The sequence below is a fragment of the Hippichthys cyanospilos genome, chromosome 19, assembly GCF_059441005.1.
Source record: "Hippichthys cyanospilos isolate Australia breed blue-spotted pipefish chromosome 19, RoL_Hcya_1.0, whole genome shotgun sequence".
In the NCBI taxonomy this organism is placed as follows: domain Eukaryota; kingdom Metazoa; phylum Chordata; class Actinopteri; order Syngnathiformes; family Syngnathidae; genus Hippichthys; species Hippichthys cyanospilos.
Window position 1 is genome coordinate 14972049 of NC_142387.1, and position 26455 is coordinate 14998503.

Genomic DNA, 26455 nt, shown 5'->3' on the forward strand with positions numbered 1-26455 from the left:
GTTTTCGATATGAGAGACTGGAATAAAGAACACAATCGCAGTCAGGATAATAATATTCTACATAAAGCCGAAGCGAAATGTCCATGTGATGTCGTAAAGACATGTCAACCAGGACGGCGTTTTTTTGTTTGTTTTTTTTGCACAAAAACAAAAAAACATGACTTAGCGAGGAGGATTTTTTGTTAAAATAACACCATGCTATATGGTCGTTTCTTTGGGGGGGAGGGTCCAACTTACGATGTACGTTTGTTTTTTTTCGGGAAAAAATTCACGCCTTATACATTGTTGTTTTTTGCAAACGAACAAATACGTGGTAGTTTTTAAAGACAAAACAAAAACGCTTACAAAAAAATTTTAAAAAAAACTATATATATATATATATATATATATATATATATATATATATATATATATATATATATATATGTGTGTGTGTGTGTGTGTGTACACCTCACCTGTGCATTTACATACAAAAAAGAAATCAAGAGGGAGACTCAAAGAAGGAAAATTGTCTAAAAACAGCTTTCAAGAGCTTTTTATTGGATCATTTCAAAGTGAAAAAGTGGCAATCGGCTAGGGGGCGGAGCTAAGCGGAGCCACAACTTGGAGCTTAGGCCGGCGAGGCTAGAGCGCCACCCGCTGGAATCAAAGCACAGTCCAAGCTAAAGGCGCTCTTGTGTTCATTGGCTCATAGACCGGAATCGCGCGCGGAGGAAAGCTTTGAGCAAATTGTGTTTTCAAGTCCACGGATAATCCGGCGACCTTGCGCCTTACTTCTTGCGGTAGTCGTCCCGCTCGGGGAAGTGGTCGCCGTAGCTCCTCAGGATGTCCTGGAGGCTGGGCATTCCTTGAGGGGGCGTCGGCGCGCTGGACACGCGAGGCTCCTCCTGGCCGCTCTGGTAGGGCTCGGTCTCGTAAGGGTCCTGTTCCCCGGTCTCGGGCGGAGGCTCGGGCCGGTCCCGGCGCTCCTCGGGCTCCGGGCGTCGCAGGCGGCAGTCGCGGTCGAACTCGGGATCGCAGTGCGGGTCGAGCGGCTCCAGGACGCCCCTGCGGGTGCCGTCCGCGTTCAGGTGGGGCTCGTAGGCCTCGGCGGGGTAGGGGACGCGCCGGCGGGCGCCCGATCGGGGCTCGGCCGGCTGCGGCGGGAAGCACTCGCGGTCGTACCCGATGAAGCAGTCGTAGCCTTCTTTGGTCTTCCCCGGGGGTCCCAGAGGATGGCGCTCTTCTCTGACGGGCTCCTCGTGTGCGGGCGGAGACAACAGGTAGTGTTGGTGGGAACTTTGGCGGTGCGTGGCAGCGGCGTCCCTCATGGCGGAAAAGGGGTCGTTGGGGGCGGACTCGGGCGCGTTCTCCGCGTGGCTTGCGTACGGGTCGCCGCCCTGAGCCTCCGCCATGAAGCGCCGCAGCGTGGCGTACGGGTCGTTGGCGGGCGGGGCGCCGGCACGGCGGTACGAGGCGTAAGGGTCTGCGACTCTGTTAGCATTAGCGTTAGCGTCTCTATACATGGCGTAGGGGTCGCTGTAGTGGTCGGCGGCGGGAGGGGGGGCGCGGATGGCGGCCGCCTCCTCGCTCGCGTCCTGTTTGTACGACTCTGGGGGCGTGGCGTATTTGGTGGCGGTGAGGGGGTTGCAACCCTCATCGAAGAGCGGGTTGCACGCCGGGGAAGCCGATTTGGGGGCGCGGGGAACCTAGGAGGAGAAATGCAGTTACAGAGGATTTCTGATGGCGGGGGGGGGCGAGTAAAAATACTCGTTTTCAGATATCTCAAAAAAGGTCTCGGCCAATATTTGGGGAAATTTGACAAACTCACCACTGGGGAGGCGCCGTAGGCGCAGTACGGGTCCTTGAGCGGGTCACAGTTGGGGTACTGCAAGTAGAAGCCGGCGGGGCCCTTCTGCGCCAGCTGTGGTTTACAGGCGGGGTCCACTCGGGGGTCGCAGCCCGGGTGGGAGAAAGCCGGCGGGGCCCCGGCGGCGGGCGGGTACCCGTAGGCGGCCCTCAGGTGGTACTGCAGACACTCGACGTCCTCGGCCCCGCAGACGCGCAGCAGCTCGGCCTTCTGCTCCTGAAAAGCGGAAACGCTCGTCAGTCTGTTTCGTCTGGGTCGTGGAGGAAATGTCGTCTCACCTTGGAGAGGAAAGAAACCGAGGACGGCGCGTGGTAGCGGTACCCCAAGTGGGGATCTTTAGCTGGGGCGGCGGGGCGGACGAAAAGAGGGGCGGGAGACTTCGCCGGGGCCGGGGCGGCGGCGGCGGGCAGCACCAGCGGCAGGTAGGGACTCTTCCCCGCCACCAGGGCGGCGTACAGGCAGTAGGCGTCCTTGGTGGGGTCGCAGGTTTTGAGCGGCGCCGGCTTGGGGGGCTCGGGCTTGGGCCTGCTGGTGTAGGACGCCACGCAGTCGGGGTCGTCCGAGTCGGCGCAGGACTTGTAGATCTCCCCCAGGTGGCGCAGGTAAGCCTTGTAAGAGCGACGGCCTTCGGCGCGGTTCTTGTTCTGGAGGTACGTCAGGTAGATGCGGTCCATCTCCTGAACCTGAGGGCGGCCGGGGTTTCTGGGGTTAAACTTTGTTTTCGCGAGAGACGAGCCCCACCCCCCACCCGGCGCGACTCACCGCCTCCTGGTTGCCGTTGTCGGTGAAGTACTTGTACCAGTTCCAGAAGTCCGAGTGCTGCTTGTACCAGCTGATGTTCCTGCGGTTGCGGCTCAGCCTCCTGTGGGCCGCCGCCGCCTCCGCCTTGGCCCGGATGCTCTCCCCCGCTGAGGGGAAGGCAAAGACACGTTGATCCCTACGGCTTTCCCCAATCGCCCGCGCCGCCAAAGTCGGAAACTTTGAAAGTCACAAACTTTTTTTTGCGGCGCGTCAGCACCGGGAAATGCGAGACAGATCTCGATCCTAATTTTACTTAACTTTACTTTCCAACACTAAACTAAGTTTGAAACTTATTTGAAACCGTAAGCTCAGTTCACAAACCCGAGTTTGAATTTTTGAAACCCTACTTTGAAAGACTAATTCGATACCATAACTCTCGTTTGTATCCCTGATTTGAAACCATAACGCTTGGATGAAGCCCTCACACTAGTTTGAAACTCTAAACTTCATCGTCAAACATTAACTTTACTATTCAACATAAAATATTTCAAGATTTTCATATTTTGAAAAAAATTCCGCTCACTTTTAGACTGAAAATCATCTCGCGGACCGGATTCAACCCATTCGCGGCCATAACCGGCCCGCGGGCCGCATGTTCGGCACCCCTTCTTTAGGTCATTCAATTAATCAACAAATGAACTTTGGAAATTCATCTTCGAGGACAGCAGGGTCAAAAATATCCCAAATATGGGGTAGAAAAAGGATGTCCAATTATTGGGTCAAAACAGCCCAATTTTTGATGTTGTTTGTATACAAAAAAAAAAATTCTCCAAGTTATAAGGTTTTTAACTTTCTAATTTGGAGAAAAGTTGGGTCACATTCACCCAAATTTTGGATTGGTGCTTATTTGACCAATAATTGGATTCATTTTAGCCCAACTGTGTTTCTTTTTTTATTGCACTTTTGTTGTTTTTTTTCCACTTTTTGTCATATAACATTAAATTTACTATTAAATTATTATTAATTCAGCTCATTTCCATACTTTAAAATAAATCATCTCGCGGGCCAGATTTGAACCCCTTGGCGGCCAATAACCGTCGCGCGGGCCATATGTTTGACACCGATTCGAAACCGACTCTAAATTGAAGCCCTACCAAATTTGAAAGCCTACTTTTCCTAGTTTAAAACTACCAGTTTGAAAATCTTCCTCTCAAATTTCCAGCGTGCGACGCGGCGTTTACCTTGCGCCTTGTCCTTGGCGGCGACGGGTCCCGCAGACACGTCGGCTGCAAACACACACACACACACACACACACACACACACACACAAAAAAAAGACATGAGATTGCTTACGGACGCACATTTTTTGCTTAAGTGTGCCAGCGGTTGGCGGCCGGGGGCCTTTTCTCACCGCCGCCCTTTGTACATTTTAATAGGCGCGCCCGGAAGACCCGAGCGCCCGCTGCGCCTTAAAAGCCGCGTGAGGGAAGAGTGAATTCAGCTTTTCTTTCATCTCCACGGGGAAAAGCTGTTAATGCCTTCCAGAAGGAGACGAGGAGGGCGAGCGTGACGGCACGCCGTGAAAATCAAAGCAAACGCACCGGCGGGCTTTATGACGGAAAAAAACAAAAAAAATGCATTTTGCCCTTTACAGTGTTACCCTGTTTATCGCGGGGGTAATATTCAAAAAAAGTCTGTGAAATACACGTAGATTTTTTTCATTTATTATATCCGTTTTTTCGTTCATTATACTTTATATATTTTTTTTTTCCAAGAGTTTTTTTTCTTTGTTTTAAAGTTTGTTACATAAGGGTGAAATAAGCTAAAAAAAGTATTAGCATCGATAAGCTATCAGGCATTATTTCAAGGTATCGATACTTGCGGTGGTAGCTGATACTAGTAGTAGGCACTTTCTAGAAATGACCAATTAAAAGAATAGAAAATTGCAAATAACCATGAAATTTGGAGGGGAAATGCTTTGTTATGAAATATTTCCAGTAGTCGGTATCGGTTTTCGTGACTACTCAAGAGTTGCGTACTGCAACTACAATCATAAATGATAAATGCAAATTAATAAACATATATGCCTAGATACACACACACACACACACAAACACATATATATATATATATATATATATATATATATATATATATATATATATATATATATATATATATATATATATATATATATATATATATATATATATATATATATATATATATATATATATATGTAAAGCAGCGGATGACTTTGAAGAGGTGATGCTGACAGGTAGCCATTTTTCCTGCAGGAGCAAAACAGCAGACAAGTAGAAACTCCTCCAGCGTTAAAATGGAGACAAAAAAGAGGGGGCGTGGCTTGTAAAGCTGCCAATCACCTCCTACCTTTGCGGACGAGAAACAGGTGTGCGGAGGCGGAGGGAACGGTTAGGGCATTTATGGACAGGATGATGAAGATGATAATTATTATTATTATGGTAGGACTTGAAAGAAATCTCACTTATAGGCCACTTTCCATTAACAATAACCAGAGGAAACTGTTCAGTGATGAACAAGGGCTTGTATATGCACACACACACACATATATATATATATATATATATATATATGCATTTCAAAAGTATAAAAGATGTATTTTTTACATTCAAATAAATACATTTTCAGGATAATTCCTCCCTGTTAGCCATTCACTTGTCACTGCCAGAATAAACGTGTTTATCCGTCAATGGCGGCGCAGGAGTTAATATCACTTTAGGGATTGGCTGTGAAGGACGGTGACTTTTCAAAAGTGTCTCGTGAGCTAATGCCTTATTGTCAACTCACCGGGCAGCAGCAGCAGCACGACAACGGCGGCCAGCGTGGCGCCCGCTAGCGCCACCGAGAGGCCGGTCCTCCTCGGGGCGGCCATGACTTGGCTCGTCTCCTACCAGGGCGAGAAAGAAATCCGCAAAAGTACTTTGAAGCGGCGCACAAGACCATAACGTCTCCTCTTACCTGCGGTTGCCTTGGCGGCGAGTCTGAGTGGGGATCCGAGAAGGACTCTTGCGGAACGCCACGGATGTGTTTTGTGTGTGTGATGCAGGCTTCCCTGGGACACATTGACTCCTACTAAGACCTGGCCCAGGTTTTAAACCGGGCCGTCATCACAAACCCACAACAGGTATTCATTAACACACACACACATAAGAAGGGGGGGACCCTAACAAGGGCCCTGATTGGCTGAGGGCTTCCAAAGGCAGGGACCAATGGGATGAGCTGAAGAAAATGATAGGCGAGATTTTTTTTTTTGGTGCGTTTCAGTGCGAATGCTGCGAGATGGGCACTCTAGGTATGCAGCATAAAAAGTGTTTTTTTTTCCAACAATTAAAATATTTTTTCAGTCGCGCAAAACATCCATATTTGATATATTAAACTTTAAAATGACAGTTGTAGCGGTATTTCTAGGTGTGTATTATTTTGCAGCTCCAGAAGATAGATTGCAAAAGAGCAAAAGAGAGCAAAAGATGAAGTTGCAAAAGTGCACACCCCCCATAACTCATGTCAAATGCTATTTTTTTTTCTAACTACTGAGAGAAATGGACACAAGTGAAAAGACTGGATCTTAGAAGTGCGCAAAAAAGGCCAAAATCTTTTCCACCATTAGTCACCTGTCCAACTCAATTAAAAATAAACAAAAAGGTGAAGTTGCAAAAGTATGCACACCCCCATAATTGACGTCAAATGCTATTTTTTTTTTAACTGCTGAGAGAAATGGACACAACAGAGGACATAAACATAAATATATTGGATCTCAAAAGTATCCAAAAAAGGCCAACTTTTTTTCCATCATCAGCCAGTGAAAGAGAAAAAAAATGACATTGCAAAAGTGTGCACACCCCCACAACTCATGTCTTTATAGCTGCTAAGACAAAATGGACACAACAGTGGACACAAATCACTTTTCCTGCCATTAATCACTTGTGAATCATGCAAAAAGAAAAAAAAGGAGGTTGCAAAAGTGTGCACACCCCAATTTCAAATACTTCTTACTTTTTAGCTGCTGAGAAAAAATGAACAATGAAAAAAATGACAAGGAGAATATAGCGTACATGCAAAGCCAGCTTTCTGACATATACACACCCACACACACACACACACACACACAGACACACACACGCATGCTATTTTCTCTTCCATGATAGCAGTGATGTGCTGGGGTGCCGCAGCACCGTCAGCGAGGTAACCAGAAGATAAGAGACGCTAATGAGGTGCCACATAAGCACTCGTGAGAAAACCGCAGGCGGGAACGAGCCCGCGCGCGCGCGCCCAGCGACAGCTGTTGTGCACGTGAAGAATCTGCTAATCTGCGGCTTCCTGTTCAGGCACGTTGGACTTTCCGAGACACACTCGGGACAGTTGGGATTTACAGTTGAAATTTGGACGGGAATGATATCATTTTCCGCTGTTGTTTTGGAGGCAGCCACTCAAAGCAGATGGCCGCCACTCAAGCGCAAATCCGCAGCTGCCAACTTTTAGCACTCAACAAATATTTGCTTATCCAAGCATCTCTCATTCAGTGTTGCTAAAGGGATTAAAATCATGTGGGTGAAATGGTTCGACACCCGCATTTTTCCAAGGGAGCGGATGCGACTCACATTTCCAATTTAGTGGGTTAGATGCAGACTTTTTTCCAGATGAGTGGGTTCTACGCTGACATTTTTTCCAGATGTTGGTCCTACACCCACAGTAACCCAGGGGGGTGGGTTCCACACCCACATTTTGATATCCACGTTTTTCCATGCGACTGGGTTTCACACCAACATTTTCCAATTTAGTGAGCTAGATGTCCACATTTTCCAGGTGAGTGGGTTCTACACCCACTTTTTTCCCAACCAAGTAGGTCCTATAGCCTCACTTTTCCTGAACATGTTCAACACCCACAGATTTCCCACTGAGGACCAGCAACCAAAACCCTCCGCTCCCAAATCTCCAATCTGATTAACCCGAATAAAATATCTCGCGGATGTCATGATATCATTTTCTTTTTCCGATTTCATATCCTCACGAGACGAAGTGTATTCATTAGCGTCCCCTGTTGTCGTCCATTCTGTCTCAGTAAGACAGCCCACCCAAGCACATGAGACATCATCGGAAAAGGCAGGATGTACTCGACTGAGCACACTAGGATTTAGTAGGAGTCCTCAAATGTGTCAAACGTTAAGAGGCTCAAAACTAGTGTCCACGAAAGTGGACACAAATAAAGAGGTCAGGTCATAGGAGAATGAAAAAAATGTCCAACATTTGGACAATATTGGTTGTTTTATAATATTTCTCAAGGCACTCATGTGGAGACTTTCCTTTCTGAAGTTTTAGCTTCACCTTGTCTTTTTTGTTGCCGTGGCAACAATGTCGCCTTCGAGGGCATCGCGATGCTTTTGTGTGGGCGTTTTCGCACAGCGGGCGGGCGAGCGCTCAAAAACAGCCGCGTTGAACCCGTCGGCGTTTCTGGACGTCTCCCGTCCTGTCGCATCTCGTATGTAATTACGTTTGGCTAACAGGTGTTAGCATACGCATACGCATAATTTTCTCCAAAGCTGGAATGTCCGCCATGCTGGGGATTTGGGGAGGAAAAATAAAAAAAAACAGCTGGTTGCGTCTTTCTGTTTTGAAATAAAGTTTTATTTGAGAGGGACAAGTTTCATTCATATTCAAGAACGTGTGTGTGTGTTGTGTGCACGTGAAGTCACTGCAGGTCATCGTCATCAAAAAGGTCTTCAAAGTCTGCAGGTGGAAATAAGAAAGATAAAGCGGCAAAGAAATGGAGTTTAATTTGATGTTTTACAACATGTTAGTCAGCCTTTGAGCACAAATGATTTGGTTTCCTTCCCCGGCGCTAAAAGTTTGATTTTTTTCTACGCTGGGCACAAAAACAAGCTGCATGGAGTGAATTTAAGGACACTAATTAAATTTGGTAAATGTTGTTATTGGAAGAACCAGGTCAGTCGAGGTCTTCACTTCAAGAGCAAAAACAAGATTAAGAGTGTTCTTGTGAGAAAGAAGAGTTTCACTGCTAGTGACGGCATGCTTAACAATATGGATTGTTTGTTTTGTTTTTTTTTTTCACAAAAATTGAACATCATTACCAGTACTGCTCTGCAAAGAACTTCCTGTTCCCTATCATTTACTTAACTTCAAAGGAGTATTTTTTTTTACTGTATTTTTTGAGCATTTTTAAAAAATATTCAAAACACTTATTCAGCATTTTGATCCCCCTTCTCAAACTTTTATGGATTTTGTATGAAGTAATTATTTTTGTTACTAGCTATTGTCACATCAAGACAGTAAAGTCAACGCATGGGGCACCAGCGGAAAGTCCAGGATGTCCTCGATTGAGGACACCGGGACTTAGTTGGGCAGATGCGTTGTGTCAACCGATATAGACCCAAAACTAACGTCCGCTACAATGGACATATATTTACTGATTACATTCGCATTTTTTTTTCTTGCTGCTACCGCGTTTGTGCTTCTCAGGACGTGCGCGAGCGGCGTTAACAAGCGCCATGTGTGCTGCTTCCCGTGCGCGTTGAAAGCAGCCGAACGGCGAGGCGGCGTGCTGCGTTTCCGCCATAAAGCATCTTTAGCGTCGGCGCTCGCCTCCTTTTAACAATCAGCGCTTTTGGGCCCGCTCCCGTCGCTGCTGCTACTCAGCCTAAATTGTCTCTCGCCGCCGGGCAAACGCTGCGGGAAACAAAACACATTAACCAAGTTTGTTTTTGAAAAACTCTTTTGAATGCGCGCCCCAGTCTGCGCGCAAATTGAAGTTTTCGAAAAACAGGACCTCATAAAGTGGACCAACGGAAGCATTCAGCAAAATTTTACTTTTCCATTTACTACTCTGAATAGTAATAAATAAAAACAGCTCCAGGCAGAAAATATTGTGGAAAAAAAAAAAGACACTTTTTTTATTGTTTCATAATTACATTTCACAGAACTAATGTGGAGATATAAATGTATGTAGGTCGGCAAGTTTTATTTTTAATTAGGAAGGACAAGGTCGGACTTCGTAAAACAATTAAAAGATGTATAAAAAGTAGTTTATATTTCAATAATGAAATTGCAAGCTTAAGTAGTTTTCTAGTCATTAAAAATACCAAACGAAAATATCAACATGTATTAAGGCACATTCAAAACTTTATGACATAAACCAATTATTTCATCAATTATATGATCTTAATTATATTATATAAGACAACGGTGTGAACATAATACTATTTTTCATCTATTATATAGACAAAAATCATTTACCGGTGATTAAACTAAGTATATTAAATATGCAATGTTGATGCTTTTTACATTCTCTTTAAGTATAGATGATAAAAAATACTAAACATTTGTAGGGGGAAATGCTGAATGAATGCTACAAATATTAGGATTCTTGATGCAAATCAAGTTCAATAAGTTAGTAATTTTCAAGAGTGAAAAATTTTGTTTTTTCCTCTATTATTCATTAAATGGACAAATCGTTTTCCATGTTTAAATAATACCTTTAAAAACACTATTTCGATTTACCGTCGACTGAAAATGACATCACACGTGCGGTCAAGTAACAACCAATCACAGCTCAGCTTGTCACATGAACAACAATTTCAGTCAACAGCGAGTGGAAAATGTGTTTTCAAAAGTATAAATTGTACATGTATAGAACAGAACTGAAATCGACATTTTTGTCGAATTTTTTTTCTTTACATTTGCTGAAATGTTTACCATTGAAAAAGTCCAAGTGAACCGCTTTCTCATTGGCTGCCAGGTCCATCAAAAGGCCGCTGCTGCCCCCTGCCTGTAAATTATGGCGGTGCAACACATTTACGTCAATGCATTACGATTTTACTATTCAACCATATGACTCGTGCAATTTATTATTTAAACACATATGTTTGTGCTATAAAAACACAAACGAGCATGTATTTATTATGAATGCAAGATAGGTTAGTGATGCGTCTTCGAGGCTAGCAAGCTAACTAGTTTAAGCCGTCTTATTTTCAAAGCATAAACGGGCCGACAAACCTCGTCCAGGTCCACATACGGCCCGGCTCCTTCCGGAAACATTTCGTCCACAGCAGGCTTCATTTTATTTAATTTCACAGCAGTCTATTAGATTAATTTCAGCTGTGTGGCTCTGGTAGCTTGTGCTAGCCGCTGGGAGCAAAACAATGCGCGTGCGTCGCTAATTTGGCCTCGGCTTTAAACTTGCTCCACCGTGGACGAATTTCCGTACTGTACTTTCGCCATTTCGTGAAAGAAGTTACATTTTCAAAGTTTTAAAAAAATATTTCTACTAATTAAATATTTTGGGGGTGTTTGAAAAATATAAGAGGTGTTATTTAATTTTGTAACCAATTAAAAAAAAAAGTATACATGCGACTGTGTTACACTGAATTACACTCGGCTTAAATTAGTTACCGAATAGCGTTCCTTACCGTAGACATTTGCCATGACTATTACATTTCTTAAAAACCCGGAATGCATTAAAAAAAAAAAAAACTCACTTAATGTATTGCTACTCATAAGTAACGTTTTTTTTTTTAATTACCCGTTGTTTTAAATCGTACTACAGGCACGCTTGTGCGAAATTCCCCTTTGAACATAAGCTGGATCATGCAAAACTCATGCACATTCACAAAAGAATAAAGAAAAGGCACAACAAGTGAAACACTATTTATTCAAATTCATTGCATGAAAGCGTCATACAAACCTAAAATATAAGCTACTATAACTACAGTATAACCTAGACATCTCTCTATACAACTACGCATTCATTACATTAGTAAACGTTTGCCTTTTTTTCATGATTTAATTCTCGGGTGTCCCACTTGATCTTGGCCCCTCAATGCTCATGTCCGGCGGTGCTGTCATAGCCCAGCGTGTCCCCCAGGTGCTGGTGGGCGAAGAAAGCCCGAGCCATCTCATTGATGTGGTTGTAGGCCCCGATGGACTTGAAGTACTCCACGTAGTTCCAGAAATCCGAGGTGGAATAAGGCCAATAGGGGACGGCCGGTGGTTCATCGTACGGCACTGAGGACGAAAAATGGCATAAATTGTCAGAATTTTTTATGAAATTATCTAAGTAATATCCCAATCTATTTTTTTTATCATTGATAGAAGAATTCTATGTGTGTATTACCTCCCTCCGGGATGACTCTGGCCTCTGTGGCACAGGAAGGAGAGAGAGAGGGGAGAAAAACAAACATTTAGCAAGCATTCCAAGTATTCCCAAACACAAAGACGGGATTCAGCTCGGACAGACTTTTAGTGGACCTGCGAGCTTCTCTAAATAATATTGCTGACCACTGACAAGACACACACACACACACACTCAAGGTGCAGGAATTCAAAACGCTGCACACAGAAGCGTCTTTGTGCAATGCAAAATAAAAATATTGATCTTTTTTTTCTATCGTGTATGAAATGATCAAATTCACTTTATTATTGTGCTTTTGTACAAAACTGGCATTCCTTTTATGGGGATTAAATTGCAAAGTAAGTTAAAAAGAGTTAAAAGTAAGTTAAAAAAAAAACACCTACCGTTAACATGGAAGAAAAAGGCACAAAGTAGAACAGTGAGGCAAAGCAAGCTCTTCATTTCGCTGCCTTCAAATAAACATAAAGTCAATTTCAGTCATTCAATATCACATTGCAGCACCCAAGACATATTATGAGTAAAAAGCCGGTCGAAGTAGAGGAATAATTTTCAAAACATACCTGCTTGGAGCATTTGTTGTTGATCTACTGATTGCCGTTGGTCCTCTGCTGCAGCGTTGCTGACAGAGGGCAAAAAGAACACACCCCCACCCCCGGCACACACCTGCACATGCCCACTTGTGGAATAAGGTGTTGACTCTATTTTAATGTTGTTGTTTTTTTTTCCAATAAATATTTTTTTGGCCCCTTTTCAACCCGGATAAATATATATATATATATATATATATATATATATATATATATATATATATATATATATATATATATATATATATAATTTAAAATCAATTCATATAAGAATCAGAACCCTCATGAAACTTAGATCGAGGACATGATCACATTTTTCAAATCACACGGTATTTATTGTAATCATAAGTGCTCACAGGTACAAAATGTATCATAAATACGATTATACGCCGTATTATAATTTAATTATTAGTATATTTTCCCCCTTTCATCAATGAGCAGCCAGATGATTTTATAAGAATTGCAACAGAGGGCATAAGAGCGTAAAAGCTAGCTAAAAATTAGCATGTCATTGCTGTTGCTATGTCCTCTTTTCGCATTCCATATGGATAAAAGTTAACTATTTTGATTGCGCAATGACATTCATAAATCGAAAAAAAGTGCTTTTTTTATCGACCTTTTCATGATTGTAAAATGAAATTTAGCTAAACATAATGGCTAGCCTGCTAGCTAACATTGGTACTTACAGTACGCAATCCACTGTAATGTCAAATTTATCAGTCAAGCCATTTTTTGGTTTTCTCCGTCACTCTGCCCTTCTCAATGGACATAAGGATTTTAGTTTTCAGCCAAACGATGAAGCTATACAATCGTTAGCATGTAGCGGCGAGGCGCTAGTCGTCCTTGCAACCCGTTTGGTCGGTTTCGGTCATGCGGAAGAGGTCCACGCCCTCGCTTATGAGCAGGTCCTGAGCGTAGCGGACGGTCTCGGGAGGCAGGAAACGCGAGCGGCCCAGGATCCAAGCGAACTCCACGTGGAATATGCGCAGGATGTCCGTGCACGAGTAAACCACGGCCACGCTGCTGTAGTCCGTGCTCAGGATCCAGTAGGGACTGTACGGGGTGACTGTGGACACAAACGATCACATAAAATCATCATTATTATTACCTTTAAACCAATCCAGTGAAAACTACACATCAGTTTAGCTGGCGAAAAAGTAGATGGCCAGGTATGCTAACCAATTAGCACAGGAACCCTTTGCTAGATTGATAGATGTAGAGAGCTAGCTGAAATGCTAAGCTGTTTTTGTTCTTCCACTGTCCTTCTTACAGAGAAGCTAAGCTAACAACTAGCATGTGACATATCTGTAAAAACATAACAGGAATTTAACATTTATCCGGTTTTTGTTACTAATATTGTCTTGTTTACAGAGGAGATAAGCTAATTAGCTTGTGACGAAAGGAGCTAATTACGAGCAAACACAAAATGACATCAATCAAAGGTAAAATTTAGCAGTTTGGCAGTTTTCTTTCAATTACCGATTTGCTAACAGAGCAGATAAGCTAATGACTGGCTTGCTTCTGTGGCTACACAAGAAACAAAAACAAACAAAAAACATCCAAAATTTTTAATGTCGGTTTTTGTTTGTCATTACGCATTAGCTTGTCACATGCTAGTTGTTAGCTTAGCTGCTCTGTTAGCAAGAAAGTAGTAGAAATAAACTATTGAATTCAACAAACTATTAAATGCTTCCTTTAATTCATATTGTATGAATTAGCTTCTCCTAAATTAGCGAGTCAGTAGTAGAAAGTAAACAACCAAACTATTAAGTGCTACGTTTTGTTTATGCTATTATGAGTTAGCGTGTCACAAGCTAATTAGCTTAGCTCCCCTGTGAGCAAGATTAGTGGCCAATTATTAAATGCCAGTTTTTGTTGATGTTGTTACACATAAGTTTGTCACATGCTAACTGTTAGCTTAGCTTCTCTGTAAGAAAAACCTAAAGTACCCTTTTGTTTTGAACAAAATCACGAGGCCTTTGTCCTCCATGTATGTCTTAAGAATGCGATGATGTCCGCAGAGGATCCAATCAAGGAAACCGAACAAGCAACCGTTGTCAACACAAGCGGACAAAAGCCGCTTATCGTGTCTGTTTTTTTGCGTGTCTTCGTAATGCCTCACGAGGTGCTCCGAGATTGAATTAACACACGGCAACGGCGCTCTTCTGCATTACTTAGAAAAGACTTACAGTAGGAGAAGCTGACTCCGATTTGGGCCGGTTCTCTCGGGTCGTGGATCACCGCCGTCCCTTCTGCAGTCCGTGTCTTGTCTTTACTGCAAAGACGCACATTTAGTCCCTAAGGTCAAAGGTGCAAAGTTTCATTGAACTTTCGGAGTACAAATTTTTATTTATGAGGTAAACTACTAAGGAAGTCTGCTCGGAAACGTGTCATACGGTTCTTTGGATCCGCAGATAAAAGAAAAAACAAAGCCGAACTCACTAGAACTGCGCGTTTAACACGCGGATGGTTCCGTCCTGTCGGATGGCGTAGTTAGCCTCGATGCATTTCCCCCTCTCGAACCTGGCGGGCAGCTTGGCGATCTCGTACCATTTGCCCAAATACTATGACAGGAAGGGGCGGGGTTAATGACGACGTCATTGGATGTGATGTCATTTTGCTTACCTGCTGGAGGTTGAAGTTGGGCTGGACTTTGGGGGTGGGGCAAGCCCCCCAACGGTACGTCTGCGCCGAGGTGAGAGGCGCCAATGACGCCAGGAGGACGCACAACGCCAACATGATTCTTTTTGAAGTAAGATGGATGGAAACCTGTTTCACGCAAACACAAACAATGGACAGCTTGCAATTGATTCCAGCAAGAAGAAAAATCTGGTGTTACATTTCATACGGCTGTTCTGGTTTAAAAACAAAACAAAACAAAAAAAAAACTCACATGCACTACAAAACAAAATGCCAAACCTAAAATCATAAACAAAAAAGCAGGCAATATAAAATGAATTGCAAATAGAGAAACAAAACCATAAATGTGTGACTGCAAATCAGGAATCAGAAGCAAAAACACTTAATAGACTTTACGGAACATTATAGCATAAATCAGAAACAAAATACACATTTTAAAAGACGAAACACAATATTGTATCAAAAATCACAAACAAAATATGCTACAATAATCACAGATAGGAAACATAAAAAATATAGAAGAATTAATACATATTGTTTAGCAATTTTATGTAATGTGTTTTTTCTCGTGTACATGTGTTTTTTGATCGCGATTTTGGATTTGATGTTGTCTTTCATTATGGATTGTTTGTTTATTTATATCTAAAATTCTTTTGTCTGCTTTTTTGTGATTTTTGATGAGCCACTATGTTTTACCTTGTGATTTTGTTTGCTTAGTATTTTTTAGTGATTTGTAAAGCAGTTTGGCCCTGAAGCGTGAATGAAACCAAAATCAAACAATTAAGCAAACAAAAGATGGTAAAAACCCTTACACACATTTTGAAAGACAAAATTGTATTATTGGCGGACACGAATTGCGAAAATACAACAACGAACACCTAAATAACTAATAACAAAAAAAAACAGACAAAATCAGCGAGAACATTTTACCAAGGCCAAAATCGCCTCCAAAATCAGGAATTGGTTTTAAAAAAAAATCCAAGAAATTGTTTGCAAATTGTAGTCCCTTCAACTGGGATTCGACCTTTTCGCACATGTTCTTATCGCATATTTGACAGGCTACATTGTATATCACAAATAACAATGTGTGCGCCTTCACAACCGGTTGTGCAAGTTGAACAACTTGTGTAACACGTGAATGGGAATTTTGTAACGTGATTAAATAATAGCCACTATTGTTATAAACAAAATATGTATATTTGTACAACATATTAACAATTAACAATCAAAATGTTGTATTCAATTCAATCTCGCTGATATTCTGCTCAAAAATGTCAGCTTTTAAACAGGTGCATACGCACGAACACGAACGTAGTTTGAATACAAATCTTTTCAAATCAAGTCAACAATACATTTACGAGATTTCCCATCATGCACCGGGTGAAGCCACCTTACCTTGATGAGAAAAATTCGGACCCTCCGGCCAGAACTCGCTCCTTTATTTTAAGCTCACTTGGTGGAGTTGACGACGTGACGTCACTAGTCGACGCCGATTGGACTTCTCGTGGAGCATGTCGTTCCTACAGCTTCCACCAGAGGTCACTAAAATTAAGCTTTCCAATTATTGTTCCTGATTCTCCAAGTTAAAAAAATAGTTTGATGATGGAAAGAAGTACTTGTTTCATGACAAAAAAAAATTGACATTTCTGACCCGAACGCCCTCCCATTTCTGAAAACAACGTGCTCGCTTTCTAGACGTGACGTCACTGAAGCAGTCGACCCCGATTGGCCGTCTCGAAGTGTCCTCCTTGCGTGTCATTCCCGTTTCTGCCACCAGATGTCACTAAATTAAACCATCGATGGAATGATTTCGATTCTTTAAGGGAAATCTAGAATTTTTACAGTGGAATAAAGAGAACCAAGGCTTATAATAATAATAAAGATGATTTATTTCCAGTGTTCTTCGAAGGGGACATTGCACTGACATCTGTGCTGGCGAGAAGCAAACAACACATGCAACTGCTTCATGTCTCTGGAGAAACTTTCCAAGTGAAGAAATAAGCAGAGCGTACGTAACCTGTTGAAATGCTCATATTCATATTCCTTCTAAAAAACAACTGTTCGTAAAAAACAGTAACAAAATGAAGAGGGGGGAAAAGAGGCACTTTTTTTCTTTCTGGAGGACAAAAACAAACATTGACATAAAATGTCCATTTGGGACGATAACCGGATAAGGTTTGGAAATAGAAACAAACACGATCATACACCAAAGTATTACATACTGGTATGCCATCATTTCATTTTATTTGATAAAATTATAATATATTTGTCGTGCTAATCTCTGGCTGTTTGCGTCCGTGCGAGGAAAATTAAAAAAAAGACATTCCCACAGCACGCTCCCCGCGCGTAAGCAAAGTAACTAGGATTAAAAAAAAGTTTTTATTTTATTTGGATTAAGGCTCCAGTTTAGCCACTGTTTAACTGAAGATTTGCGTCCCAATACTTCCGCAGTGGGTCGTCGATAACATGTACAGTGAATCCCCGCATATTCGCGGAGTAAGTCAATGAAAGTGTAACTTTGTCGCCATCTTGTGGCGTTACGGGGTAAAGGAAGTACGGTATATTGCGAAGTAAGTAGTGCTTTGTTTGCCACCTTGTGACATTCATGAGTGATCGGAAAGGGGGGTTCCTCGCGTTTGTAAATTCATCTTTTTTTTTTGCAGGATACTGACCTGATTTTGTGTCTAGAAAAATAGTCATGTTATCTTAAAACTGTTGAAGTGAGCTTATTTAGACCAGTATTTCACAAACGGGGGGGACAAGAAGGCACTTCAGGGGGTATGTGATATTTTAACAAGGTTTTTGAAGGAAATCTATTTTTGTTTCGAATGATAAGCAAATGAATTGGAACATGACACGACCTATTGCTCGAATTGTGTTAGTGACTTTTGTGTGACACAAATTTCACACAATTCTGAGCGTAGCAGAAGAACACTGAACATTGTAACTTGTTAGTCCAAGTATGAAAATTGTACATTCTTTGAAAAAAGAAAAAAAATGGGGCGGGGGCGTGCAGGAGAAAGTTGACTTCCAGTCTTGCGCACCCGCAAATCTGCCGGTCACAAAGATGGCAGCTGTACACGTTATTTACATTTAAACCTTGTAGAAAAAAAAAAGTAGTGTGCAGTTGGGAGCACTTTTGTACGTTAACAACACATTCATCCAGTTTTTTTTTTGTTTTTTTTTTTTGGAGGGGGGGGGTCAGAGGTACTGGTAGAAGCGCGAGCGCACCACCTGCGCCCCGGAAAGTTTATGAGGGTGCGCGTCGTCCCCGAGCGGAGATTTGCTTCTTCCGTTGGCGGGCACCACGTCCGGGGCGTCCGTGTCTTCGGGGACGGCTTTGGGCACCGCCGGGGCGTCGGCCGGCGGGGGCGAAGCTCGGCCGGCGCCGCGCGGGCCGCTTTCTTCCGAGCCGGCGGCGAACCAGTCGGGGACGACCGAGTCCTGCGAGGCCCGCCGGGGTTTCAGGCGGTCCGGCGGGGACGGCTCGGCCGTGCGGTCGGCGCCGCCCCGCTCCCGCCAGTCGTGGATGGCGGCCAGCTCGTCAAAGTCCCGCTGGCCGCCCATGGTGTGGCGCCGCCGGATGTTGTTCCTTCGCCGGGCGTCGGGCCCGCGGCTCTTCGGGGAGCGCACGTCTTCGGTGGAGGCGCGCAGCCGACACTTGAGGCGCTCGGTGATCTTGAGGTGCCAGGCGGCCGGCTCCGAGCGCTCCGACTCGCTGCGGGACGAGGAGCTGAGGCTGCCGGTGGACCGCCCCTTCTTCATCACCTCCAGGACCCGAGCCAGCCGCGTGGAGGCCTCGGCGCGGCCCTCGGCGCCGGCCGCCTCCGCCGACGACTCGCTGTCCGTCTTGTTCCGCGGCGAGCGTCGGCGAGAGAGCGTGTCGCATTCCATCATCTTCTGCGTGGGGAAGAGACGCCGTCCCTCCATTTTGGTTCTCCCGCCCTCGCCGCGCTTCTCGGGGCACGGCGTGGAGCGTCCGCCGTCGCCGCCCGGCGCGAAGACCGGGAAGTCGCTCTCGCTGTCCGTCTCCACGGGCCGGCCCTCGCTGATCAGCTCGCTGCGCTCGTCGTCGGCCTCCTCGCCGCCCTGCGGCTCGGGGCTCAGCGCCGGGCACTCGGCGCCGGTCAAAAAAGTGATGGACGAGGTGGTGGAGTAGTCCGAGGTGATGGAGCTCACGTCCAACTCGGCCGACGCTTTGGGCTTCGCCGACGAGCCCGAGTCCAGCGTGCCGAGGTCCGACGACGGCGGATCGGAGGAGGAGGCCTTTCCGCTTTCGGGCGTCGACTCCGCCATCCCGCCGTTCTCCTGATCCTTGTTGGCGCCCGCTTGGGCCTCGGCGTCCCACTGCGGGTCCGCCTTCTGCCCGGGGAGTTCCTTCTTGGGGAAAACCGCATCCAGGTCGTCGTCGGAGCTGCTGGGCTGCGCTTTCTCTTTGGACTTCTTTCTTTTGCGGCTGGCCGCGGCAAAGATGGAGGAGACCAGCAGCTCGCGGCCGCATTGGTCCTTCCCCGAACCCCAGGAACCCTGCGCGCGAAACAAGTCCGATCAAAACCTGTGCACGAGGACTAACGTACGTGTAGTATGTATGACTTTTTTCCCCCAATGTGAACAACACTGCCCTCCAGTGGTCACAGTTCATCAATGGGCAGCACTTGTCAAGCGTGTCAGCAACCCTTTCACAAAAAAACCAGCCGCCAATGAGACGACGTCACCGCTCACCTTCGACTTGGCTGAGTCACTGTTGGGAGAATCTGAGGGAGAAAGAAGAAAAAAAAAAAGGTCACATTAGGAGGGCCAAATGTGAAATGAAATGACGGTGGTGGAAGAGGAAAAAGAGAAGCGTGTTGATGGGAGTGATGAGAGCGCACGATAGTGTGAGACACAATAGTGAGTCATGCTGGACAGAGGGAGACGGCGCCCCCTGCTGAGACAACCTTTTCAGCATGTGTTGACAAAAAGCAGGAAACGTTAGCGCCGTGCAGAATGGACACAAAGTGCACAAATCACGTGATGAGCTCTTTCCTGTGCATTTAATGCGGATTTTTTTACTACAGTATTTAGAATTTTTTCCTCTATAATATTGAAATAATCTGAATTGAAGTGCAAAATATTTGATATTTTGAGCATCTTTTCACTCATTCAATGCCAGGGACGTATTTTCACGTTTTTTAAGAGTCCGGACATTCAATCCCAGCTACATAATAGTCAAGTATCTAATAGTAAAGTATCTAGAAATTAATGTCCTTAAGTATTGATTTAATACTTAAGTATCTTGGACTTCATGTCCACACTCTTAAAAAAAAAAAAACTTTTTGTTCTTGGAATTTTTTTTCAAGTAATTATTTCTTTTCCATAGCTTTAAACGCGGTCTATTTACATTCAAGAAAATATTTACAAAAAATCGAAGGGGTGTGTCATTTTTTTTGAGAACCACTCGATGGGAAAGGAAATCACGAAACTGCTGCAAAACGATGATAAAAAATAAAAGGTGTGCACATTTTCACAAAAACCTCTGGGTCAAAAAAAAAAGATAATAAAAATCAAGAGACCACTGCAAAATAATTTTAAATATTAATTTGTAAGAACCTCTAAGTAAAAAAATAGATTAAAAAAATGGCAAAATGATTAGCTTTTTAATGTATTTTTGAGTAAAATTCTATATGCATAGATATCTCAAAATATTGCTTTGCAGAAATTAAAAATCGGGCCAAATCACCCCCCCCCAAAAAAGTTTTTTGGTGGTCTCTTAATTTTTTTTCTCTGCCCGAGCTGTCCAAGTTTACCTCTGAAAACGACGCGGCCTAAACGCAGATCCCTCGCGTTTTTTTGCTTATGCTCACACACACACCAATGTACAGGAGCGGTTGCCATGACAACAGTGATGCGATGTGCAAAGGCGGCGGGGTCACAGAGGGGCCCGACGAGAAGAGGGGACGCCACGCGAGACAGGAAGTTCCACAGAGTGGGTGAAGGTACGGGCGGGAGTGGGGGCGGGGAGCCTCGAACGGGTCCTGGCGTCCACCTAAGGTGACCCTGGGCCGCTTCAAATTTTGCGCCTATTGTGCCCCTCTGCGCCCCCTTCGGTACAGATGATGACAGGACGGGCGTGACCATACCGTGCCATCTCCCCCGCGGGCCAGCTATGAAACAATGAGGAGAGACAGCGGAGAGCCGTTTTCAGACAGTCGCAGCAGGCATATGCTGACGGAAAACCCGCCACAGGGGGGCGCTGTACTGTACCGTGTAGCTGCTTTTATTTTTTTTTTTGCTTTGTTTCGTTCCTGTTACCCTTTTTTGTTTTTTTTTCTCGTTTGTGCCGTCTTAAAAGAACTGCGGGTTCCGGCAGACTAGGCAGCTACACCGCGGGCAACAATCCTCCTTCTTCCTACAGTTCCAGCTGTCCATCACGGACATTATAGAGTCCATCAGTGACATCACGGCGTGATAGACTCCGCCCACTTGGCCTGTGTCAAGATCAGTATGTGTGAATGGCGGCAAAGCCTTTAGGACACCCGACAGAGCCTCACTAGTAGAGACAGAGGGATCGAGAGGTGGCCTTTGGACTGGGAACACTGCAAACAACGTTAGTCGCGCGAGCGGCGGCGACGGCGAGCGACCGAAAACAAATCGTTTATGGCATCTCGCCACTGCCAGATGCTCATAAATCCAAAGCCGCCCGGGCCCGAGATTTTCGCGTCAGCGGCCGCAGTGCTTCCCAACCTCAAGAAGAAAAATTCTTTGAAAGTACACACAGTGGTACATTGAATTATGAATGCCAAATTGCCCTTTAGCAACACCGACATTAACTCTTTAAGTGCCAATCGGAAAAGGAAACTTCTTGAGTGCCAGTGTATTCAGTATTTTCACTCATATTTCAAGTCCAACAGAATATGATGTGCTATGTCTATGTAAACATGGACTGGAATTGCAAGTATGTAATATCTGTGTTGTATGTATGGCAACACTGCCATCCAATGGCCACATTTATCACTACAGTGCTCAATTGACTTCATATTAGATAAACACTAGTCAAGGGTGTCAGCTCCCCTCCATAAAAAACGTACTTGACGAACATTTTATTATTTATTATATGTATTACTATTTTAAAAGATGAGAATTCTCGTCCGTGGCACTGAAAGACTTAATTGAATAGTACAAGCAGCCAAAAGCCAAATGCAAAATGAAAACAGTCCCAAGGATAAGTCCCAACATCGGTAAACCAAGACAAATGACCCATCAGGACTGAGTTCCTGTGTGACACGGTTGGGAAACACTGGTGTGCGGTGTCAGCGGACACATCGGCGAGAAAGGGTAAATCGGCGCCAGGGTGGCGGTGCGGTACCCTTACCCGATACTTCGCCTTGCGGTGTGCCCGTGCGACCAATATTGGTGAGCAAGTGGTCGATGTTGGGGACCGGCTGCGACTCCACGGCGCTCTCCTCGTGTGAAACCGTCTGCGGGTGAAACAAAAGTCAACGTTGCAGAATACAACCAAAACAAGTTGTGAGATTCAAACCCAGAATCTCTTGCCTGTGAGGCAGAGTATGCATGCTAATTTGAGCAAGAAAATGTTCAGATTCAGGAAACCTAAAACATTGAATAATCAACAAACAGGAAGGAAGACAAAGGCTTTTACTTGCGAGGAGAGTGGACAGGAACCTTCACCTTCTCAGAGCTCCTTCCAGGCTTTTTGCAAGTAAAAATCCCCTAGCTTCCTTCCTGTTTGTTGTTTATTAACTGTTTTAGGTTGCCTGAACCTGTCATTCATTTTGGTCCTTCAAGCTGGATTTGAACCAGCGACCTAAGACCCAAATCCAAAAAAGGAGACATAACAATTCCAATAGAAATTATCCATGACTACCAATATGGATGTCGCAGAAACAAATATTGGATAACCTAGATACAACTGAAAAAAAATGAGTGAGGCTCACCACGGGATCGCCGTTGCCTTCTTCGGTGAAGAACCAGCCGTACTGTGCAATAATCAAAACGCAAATTTGAAATGTACTTTTTTTTTGGATGGGGTGGATGAGCGGGGCATTACTCACATTTTGAATGAGGGTCTCGACTATTTTGTACTGGTCGGGCATGTGCGTCACCATGTGGGTCATGTTGTCCTCTGTGGTGCGCACCAGGGTGGGACCAAAAACGATAGCCAGATTTCTCGGTTCCATCTACAAAGAAAGTGTGGCATCACTTATTATGTAAGAAAAAAGAAAAAGAAAAAAAGGGTTAACAGGAAGAAAAAAAATAAAAAGAAACCATGCCTTGTTCTTCTCCGAGTGGTCTGCAACGGTTTTTAGATGAGCTGAGAGGAACTTGAGGGTTTCATAGTGATGATCGGGCAGCTCGTGAAGCTAAAATAAAACAAAAGTAATAAAAACCATCGCTTGGCATTCATCTTGAATCGTGTCAAAAAAACAACCCACCAGCCGCTTGAGCACTTTGAGCCTCTCCACTGGATCTTCGATTCTGTTGGCCTCAATAAAGTCAGCGTACCTATCTGCAGGTTCACATAAAGAAAAAGGCGACTTCTAAAAGTGTCCACTAGAGGCCGGTAAAAACAAAGAAAAAACGGGAGCGTGTACCATTGGTGAAGAGGGGTTCCGGGAGCTTTCTGAAGAACGACTTGAGTAAACTGCTGATCACGTTGAGATCCCGCCATTTCTAAAAACAGAACAAAACACCACGATGACGTCACATATCAAATAAATATCACATCACTACGTTAAGATAAGCTAAGTTGACGCACGTCGTCCTGGACGTCGATGTCGTTCATGCCCTTGTTGTTGAGCTCGTCCTGCATGTTGGAGATGGCGGCATTGTTCCCGGGCACTCGGTAGATGCCCGTGTACTCCAAGCCCCGCTCCTCCACCAACTTGCAGCACACCTCCACGATCAGCGGCACGAACTGCGCGGCGCCGTCGAAAAAGCAGTCATTCGAAAGTAGGCGGAGCTTTGGACGAGGCCCCTTGGAAACCAGACCTTGTTGCTATGCGCTGGAGGACAGTCGTCCAGTCGGACTCCGAAGGTGACTCCGGGAGCCGGTTTCTTCTCGAAGGGTTTCCTCATCAGGCCCGGGATGCCCTTCCTCCACGTCCCTTTGTCCTTGGGGGGGCTTGTGTCCTCTGCGGGCACAGTGGACACATGAGCGTAAAATTCACAACGTCTCAGCAGAGAATTCTGACTGAAGATGGACAATTCAGACCTCTGGGGGAAATTTTGACCCAACTTGGGCTTTTTGGTGTTTTTGATGTGTGAGATCAAAGGCATAGAAAAAATAAACACAAGGAAGCTAAAATATTGCACAGATTGTCAAAACACGCCGTCCCTTCTAATTGCTTGCAAACGGGAGGTCGAGCGGTACACCCGACAGGTGTCGAATTTAGCCCATGTCAGGCTCATTTACTGCCATTCAAAAGTGGAAATATTGTCAATTTTGGACATATTGAAAACCCCATGCTTTATCTTGCATCTATCAGACTATAAAATTATGATGTAACTTTAAAGTGAGCATTCTGAAAGTGAGAATTCTGAGAATTCAGAAGGGGAACAAAAGACATCTGTCAAAGGTCTGACCTTTGTGCGCGTTCTTCTTTTCCTGCTCGGCCCTGGGCGAGTGCGGACTGGGGGTCTTGGAGTCTCTGCCCCCCAGCAGGGTCTGGCGAATGCTGAGCGAGTGGCGAGACGAGCGAGGCGACGGCTCCGTCTTGCTGCCCGTCGGGCTGGACGAGAAACAAAACGACCTCGTTGGGACCTATTTGGAGGAGATCCGAGGAGAGCTCCTCCTTACCTCATCAAGGTGTTGTACTCCCGGATCTTCCGGCTGATGAGGTCATGGCTGGTGAAAGCCGCGTTCTAAAAGGAGAAGAAAAAAAATTACGAAAACGGAAGGGCATTTTTTTCCACGCCGAGTTCTCACCTCCTCGTCCAGGTCGCTGCTCTCCTGGATGACCCGGATCCAGGCCAGCATGTCCTCCCGGTCCTCGGCCTGGAACAGGTACTCGCAGTCGGAGGTGGTGAGGCGCAGCACGTTCTTGCGCTTGGTGTCGCTGTAGGAGATGTCGATGAGGCAGGCGCGCACGCTGATGGGCAGCGGCTCGTCCGACGTCTGGCAGTTGGCGTGCGCTTGCCCCTCCTTCTTGTCCTTGTACAGGCACAGGTAGTGACCTCGCAGCACGGCGTACATCTGCTTCCAGGCGCGCATGCCGCCGCCCACGCGCTGAAGAAAAAGTTGATTTCCACAAACGTTAATGTGGATTTGCGCAGCTTGAGTGCAGTACCGTTTTGTGCCACATAACATGCTGGGCAGCACTGAGTAGGTCTCAAAACGATTCATGGTTTATAATGGAACAGTTGCAGATTAATCGAGTAATTTTTGCGTCCCTAAATGCCACTTGAGGTCACGTACCTTTCCCTTGTCGCTATTCAGCTGCTTGAAATGAAGCAGACCCTCCCGAGTCGCGTCGCAAAAGATGTCGGACGACGAATCCCTCCTGGATCCGGAATCTTCCGATGACCTGTCGATCGCCTGTGACGAACAAATTAGCATGGTTAGATTCCATCTTGGTTTGTGCCGGCGGACACGTTGGACTCACCTTCCTGAGGCCTTTCAGTCCAGCTAACAAGGACCTCCTAGACCGGCGCAAAACGTTCAAGTAAGAAAATGCAGTTTTCGGATTTATCGTTCGCCTCGGCGCTAACGCTCACCCGCCGCCGTCTTCCCGGTAGTTATCCAAGCCTTCGTCGCAAGACAGCGAGCGCTCCGTTTTACCGCCGGAGTCCGACTCGATGATGGTGAGCCGGAGGGAATCTGTTCGGACGGTGATATCATTATGGAAAAAGCTTTAAACTCATTCGCTACCGTCGACGGCTATCGTCGTCAAAAATCCATTTTGGCAATGTATTGTGTAATATACTTCTGCGAAAAGTTCGGTATGAATCCATACCGTGGTCGTGCGACATGTGGCGGCGCATTAGAGGCGAGGTGGCGGTGGGGCTGGGCGGTACGGTGGTGATGACGGGCGTCGTCGAGATGACAGCCGAGGCCGGAATGTTGATCGTGTCCAGATCCATGCTGGGACTGGAGGGTTCATCTAAGACGCACATGAACCAAAAATTTTCGGGGTTTTAGAGACATTTCGGGGTGGGTTAGAATTTAAGTACTTGGATTAAAAAAAAAAGAGTCCTCATTCTACACCCTTACAAGTAAAAAAGAAAAAGTGCAATCTGGAATGAAAAAGTGGAAGTAAATGATTATTGTACTTGGTTACTTACGAATCACTGCAAAAGTGACACGCATTAAAGTACATCAGCAAGGCCCTGGTTTGGCCTGTTATGTCACTGGGGACATGAGGAGACACGCTTTTTGACTTTCTTTCTTTGAAGACGGTGAGAAACGCGAGACGCTTTTGTGCTGTCTGTCGTAACCGCAAAAGTTACACGGCACCA

General features: G+C 45.1%; 5 protein-coding genes across 10 annotated transcripts in view; all 5 read right to left on the reverse strand.

Annotated features, from left to right (window-relative positions):
* Positions 1–519: 519 nt before the first annotated feature.
* and1 (actinodin1) lies at positions 520–5681 on the reverse strand. Its single transcript, XM_088402200.1, has 7 exons — positions 5591–5681; positions 5420–5519; positions 3832–3876; positions 2612–2757; positions 2128–2532; positions 1811–2065; positions 520–1688 (listed from the first exon to the last, which is right to left on the reverse strand). The coding sequence occupies exons 2-7, from the start codon at positions 5502–5504 to the stop codon at positions 771–773; spliced, it is 1854 nt and encodes a 617-aa protein (XP_088258326.1). The 5' UTR covers positions 5505–5519; positions 5591–5681; the 3' UTR covers positions 520–770.
* Positions 5682–8232: 2551 nt separating this feature from the next.
* On the reverse strand, positions 8233–10824 carry cops9 (COP9 signalosome subunit 9). The gene is made up of 3 exons (XM_088402088.1): positions 10640–10824; positions 10340–10412; positions 8233–8356 (listed from the first exon to the last, which is right to left on the reverse strand). Exons 1-3 carry the CDS (start codon positions 10700–10702, stop codon positions 8319–8321), a joined length of 174 nt encoding a protein of 57 aa, XP_088258214.1. The 5' UTR covers positions 10703–10824; the 3' UTR covers positions 8233–8318.
* A 451-nt stretch (positions 10825–11275) lies between these two features.
* otos (otospiralin) lies at positions 11276–12507 on the reverse strand. The gene is made up of 4 exons (XM_088402209.1): positions 12335–12507; positions 12158–12223; positions 11757–11780; positions 11276–11647 (listed from the first exon to the last, which is right to left on the reverse strand). The coding sequence occupies exons 1-4, from the start codon at positions 12345–12347 to the stop codon at positions 11460–11462; spliced, it is 291 nt and encodes a 96-aa protein (XP_088258335.1). The 5' UTR covers positions 12348–12507; the 3' UTR covers positions 11276–11459.
* Positions 12508–12669: 162 nt separating this feature from the next.
* On the reverse strand, positions 12670–16536 carry apodb (apolipoprotein Db). 2 transcript variants are annotated; one of them, XM_088441841.1, is made up of 5 exons: positions 16397–16536; positions 14987–15130; positions 14804–14925; positions 14551–14636; positions 12670–13427 (listed from the first exon to the last, which is right to left on the reverse strand). In XM_088441841.1, the coding sequence occupies exons 2-5, from the start codon at positions 15098–15100 to the stop codon at positions 13195–13197; spliced, it is 555 nt and encodes a 184-aa protein (XP_088297967.1). In that variant the 5' UTR covers positions 15101–15130; positions 16397–16536; the 3' UTR covers positions 12670–13194. The 2 variants fall into 2 exon arrangements, with proteins under 2 accessions (XP_088297967.1, XP_088297968.1); XM_088441842.1 differs by lacking the exon at positions 16397–16536 and adding an exon at positions 15932–16072.
* Positions 16537–16866: 330 nt separating this feature from the next.
* The window catches only part of arhgap21a (Rho GTPase activating protein 21a), a 53898-nt gene continuing 44309 nt past the window's right edge, over positions 16867–26455 (reverse strand). For all 5 annotated transcript variants that reach the window (XM_088401626.1, XM_088401625.1, XM_088401624.1 and 2 more), the window contains 17 exons: positions 25954–26100; positions 25715–25817; positions 25603–25639; positions 25416–25535; positions 24927–25226; positions 24798–24862; positions 24584–24729; positions 23990–24132; positions 23757–23915; positions 23593–23671; positions 23434–23507; positions 23272–23361; positions 23053–23178; positions 22936–22977; positions 22353–22458; positions 19724–19755; positions 16867–19528 (listed from right to left, as the gene is read on the reverse strand). In XM_088401626.1, coding sequence (XP_088257752.1) covers positions 18203–19528; positions 19724–19755; positions 22353–22458; positions 22936–22977; positions 23053–23178; positions 23272–23361; positions 23434–23507; positions 23593–23671; positions 23757–23915; positions 23990–24132; positions 24584–24729; positions 24798–24862; positions 24927–25226; positions 25416–25535; positions 25603–25639; positions 25715–25817; positions 25954–26100 — 3095 coding nt within the window. In that variant the 3' untranslated portion in view covers positions 16867–18202. The remainder of the gene's footprint in view (positions 19529–19723; positions 19756–22352; positions 22459–22935; positions 22978–23052; positions 23179–23271; positions 23362–23433; positions 23508–23592; positions 23672–23756; positions 23916–23989; positions 24133–24583; positions 24730–24797; positions 24863–24926; positions 25227–25415; positions 25536–25602; positions 25640–25714; positions 25818–25953; positions 26101–26455) is intronic.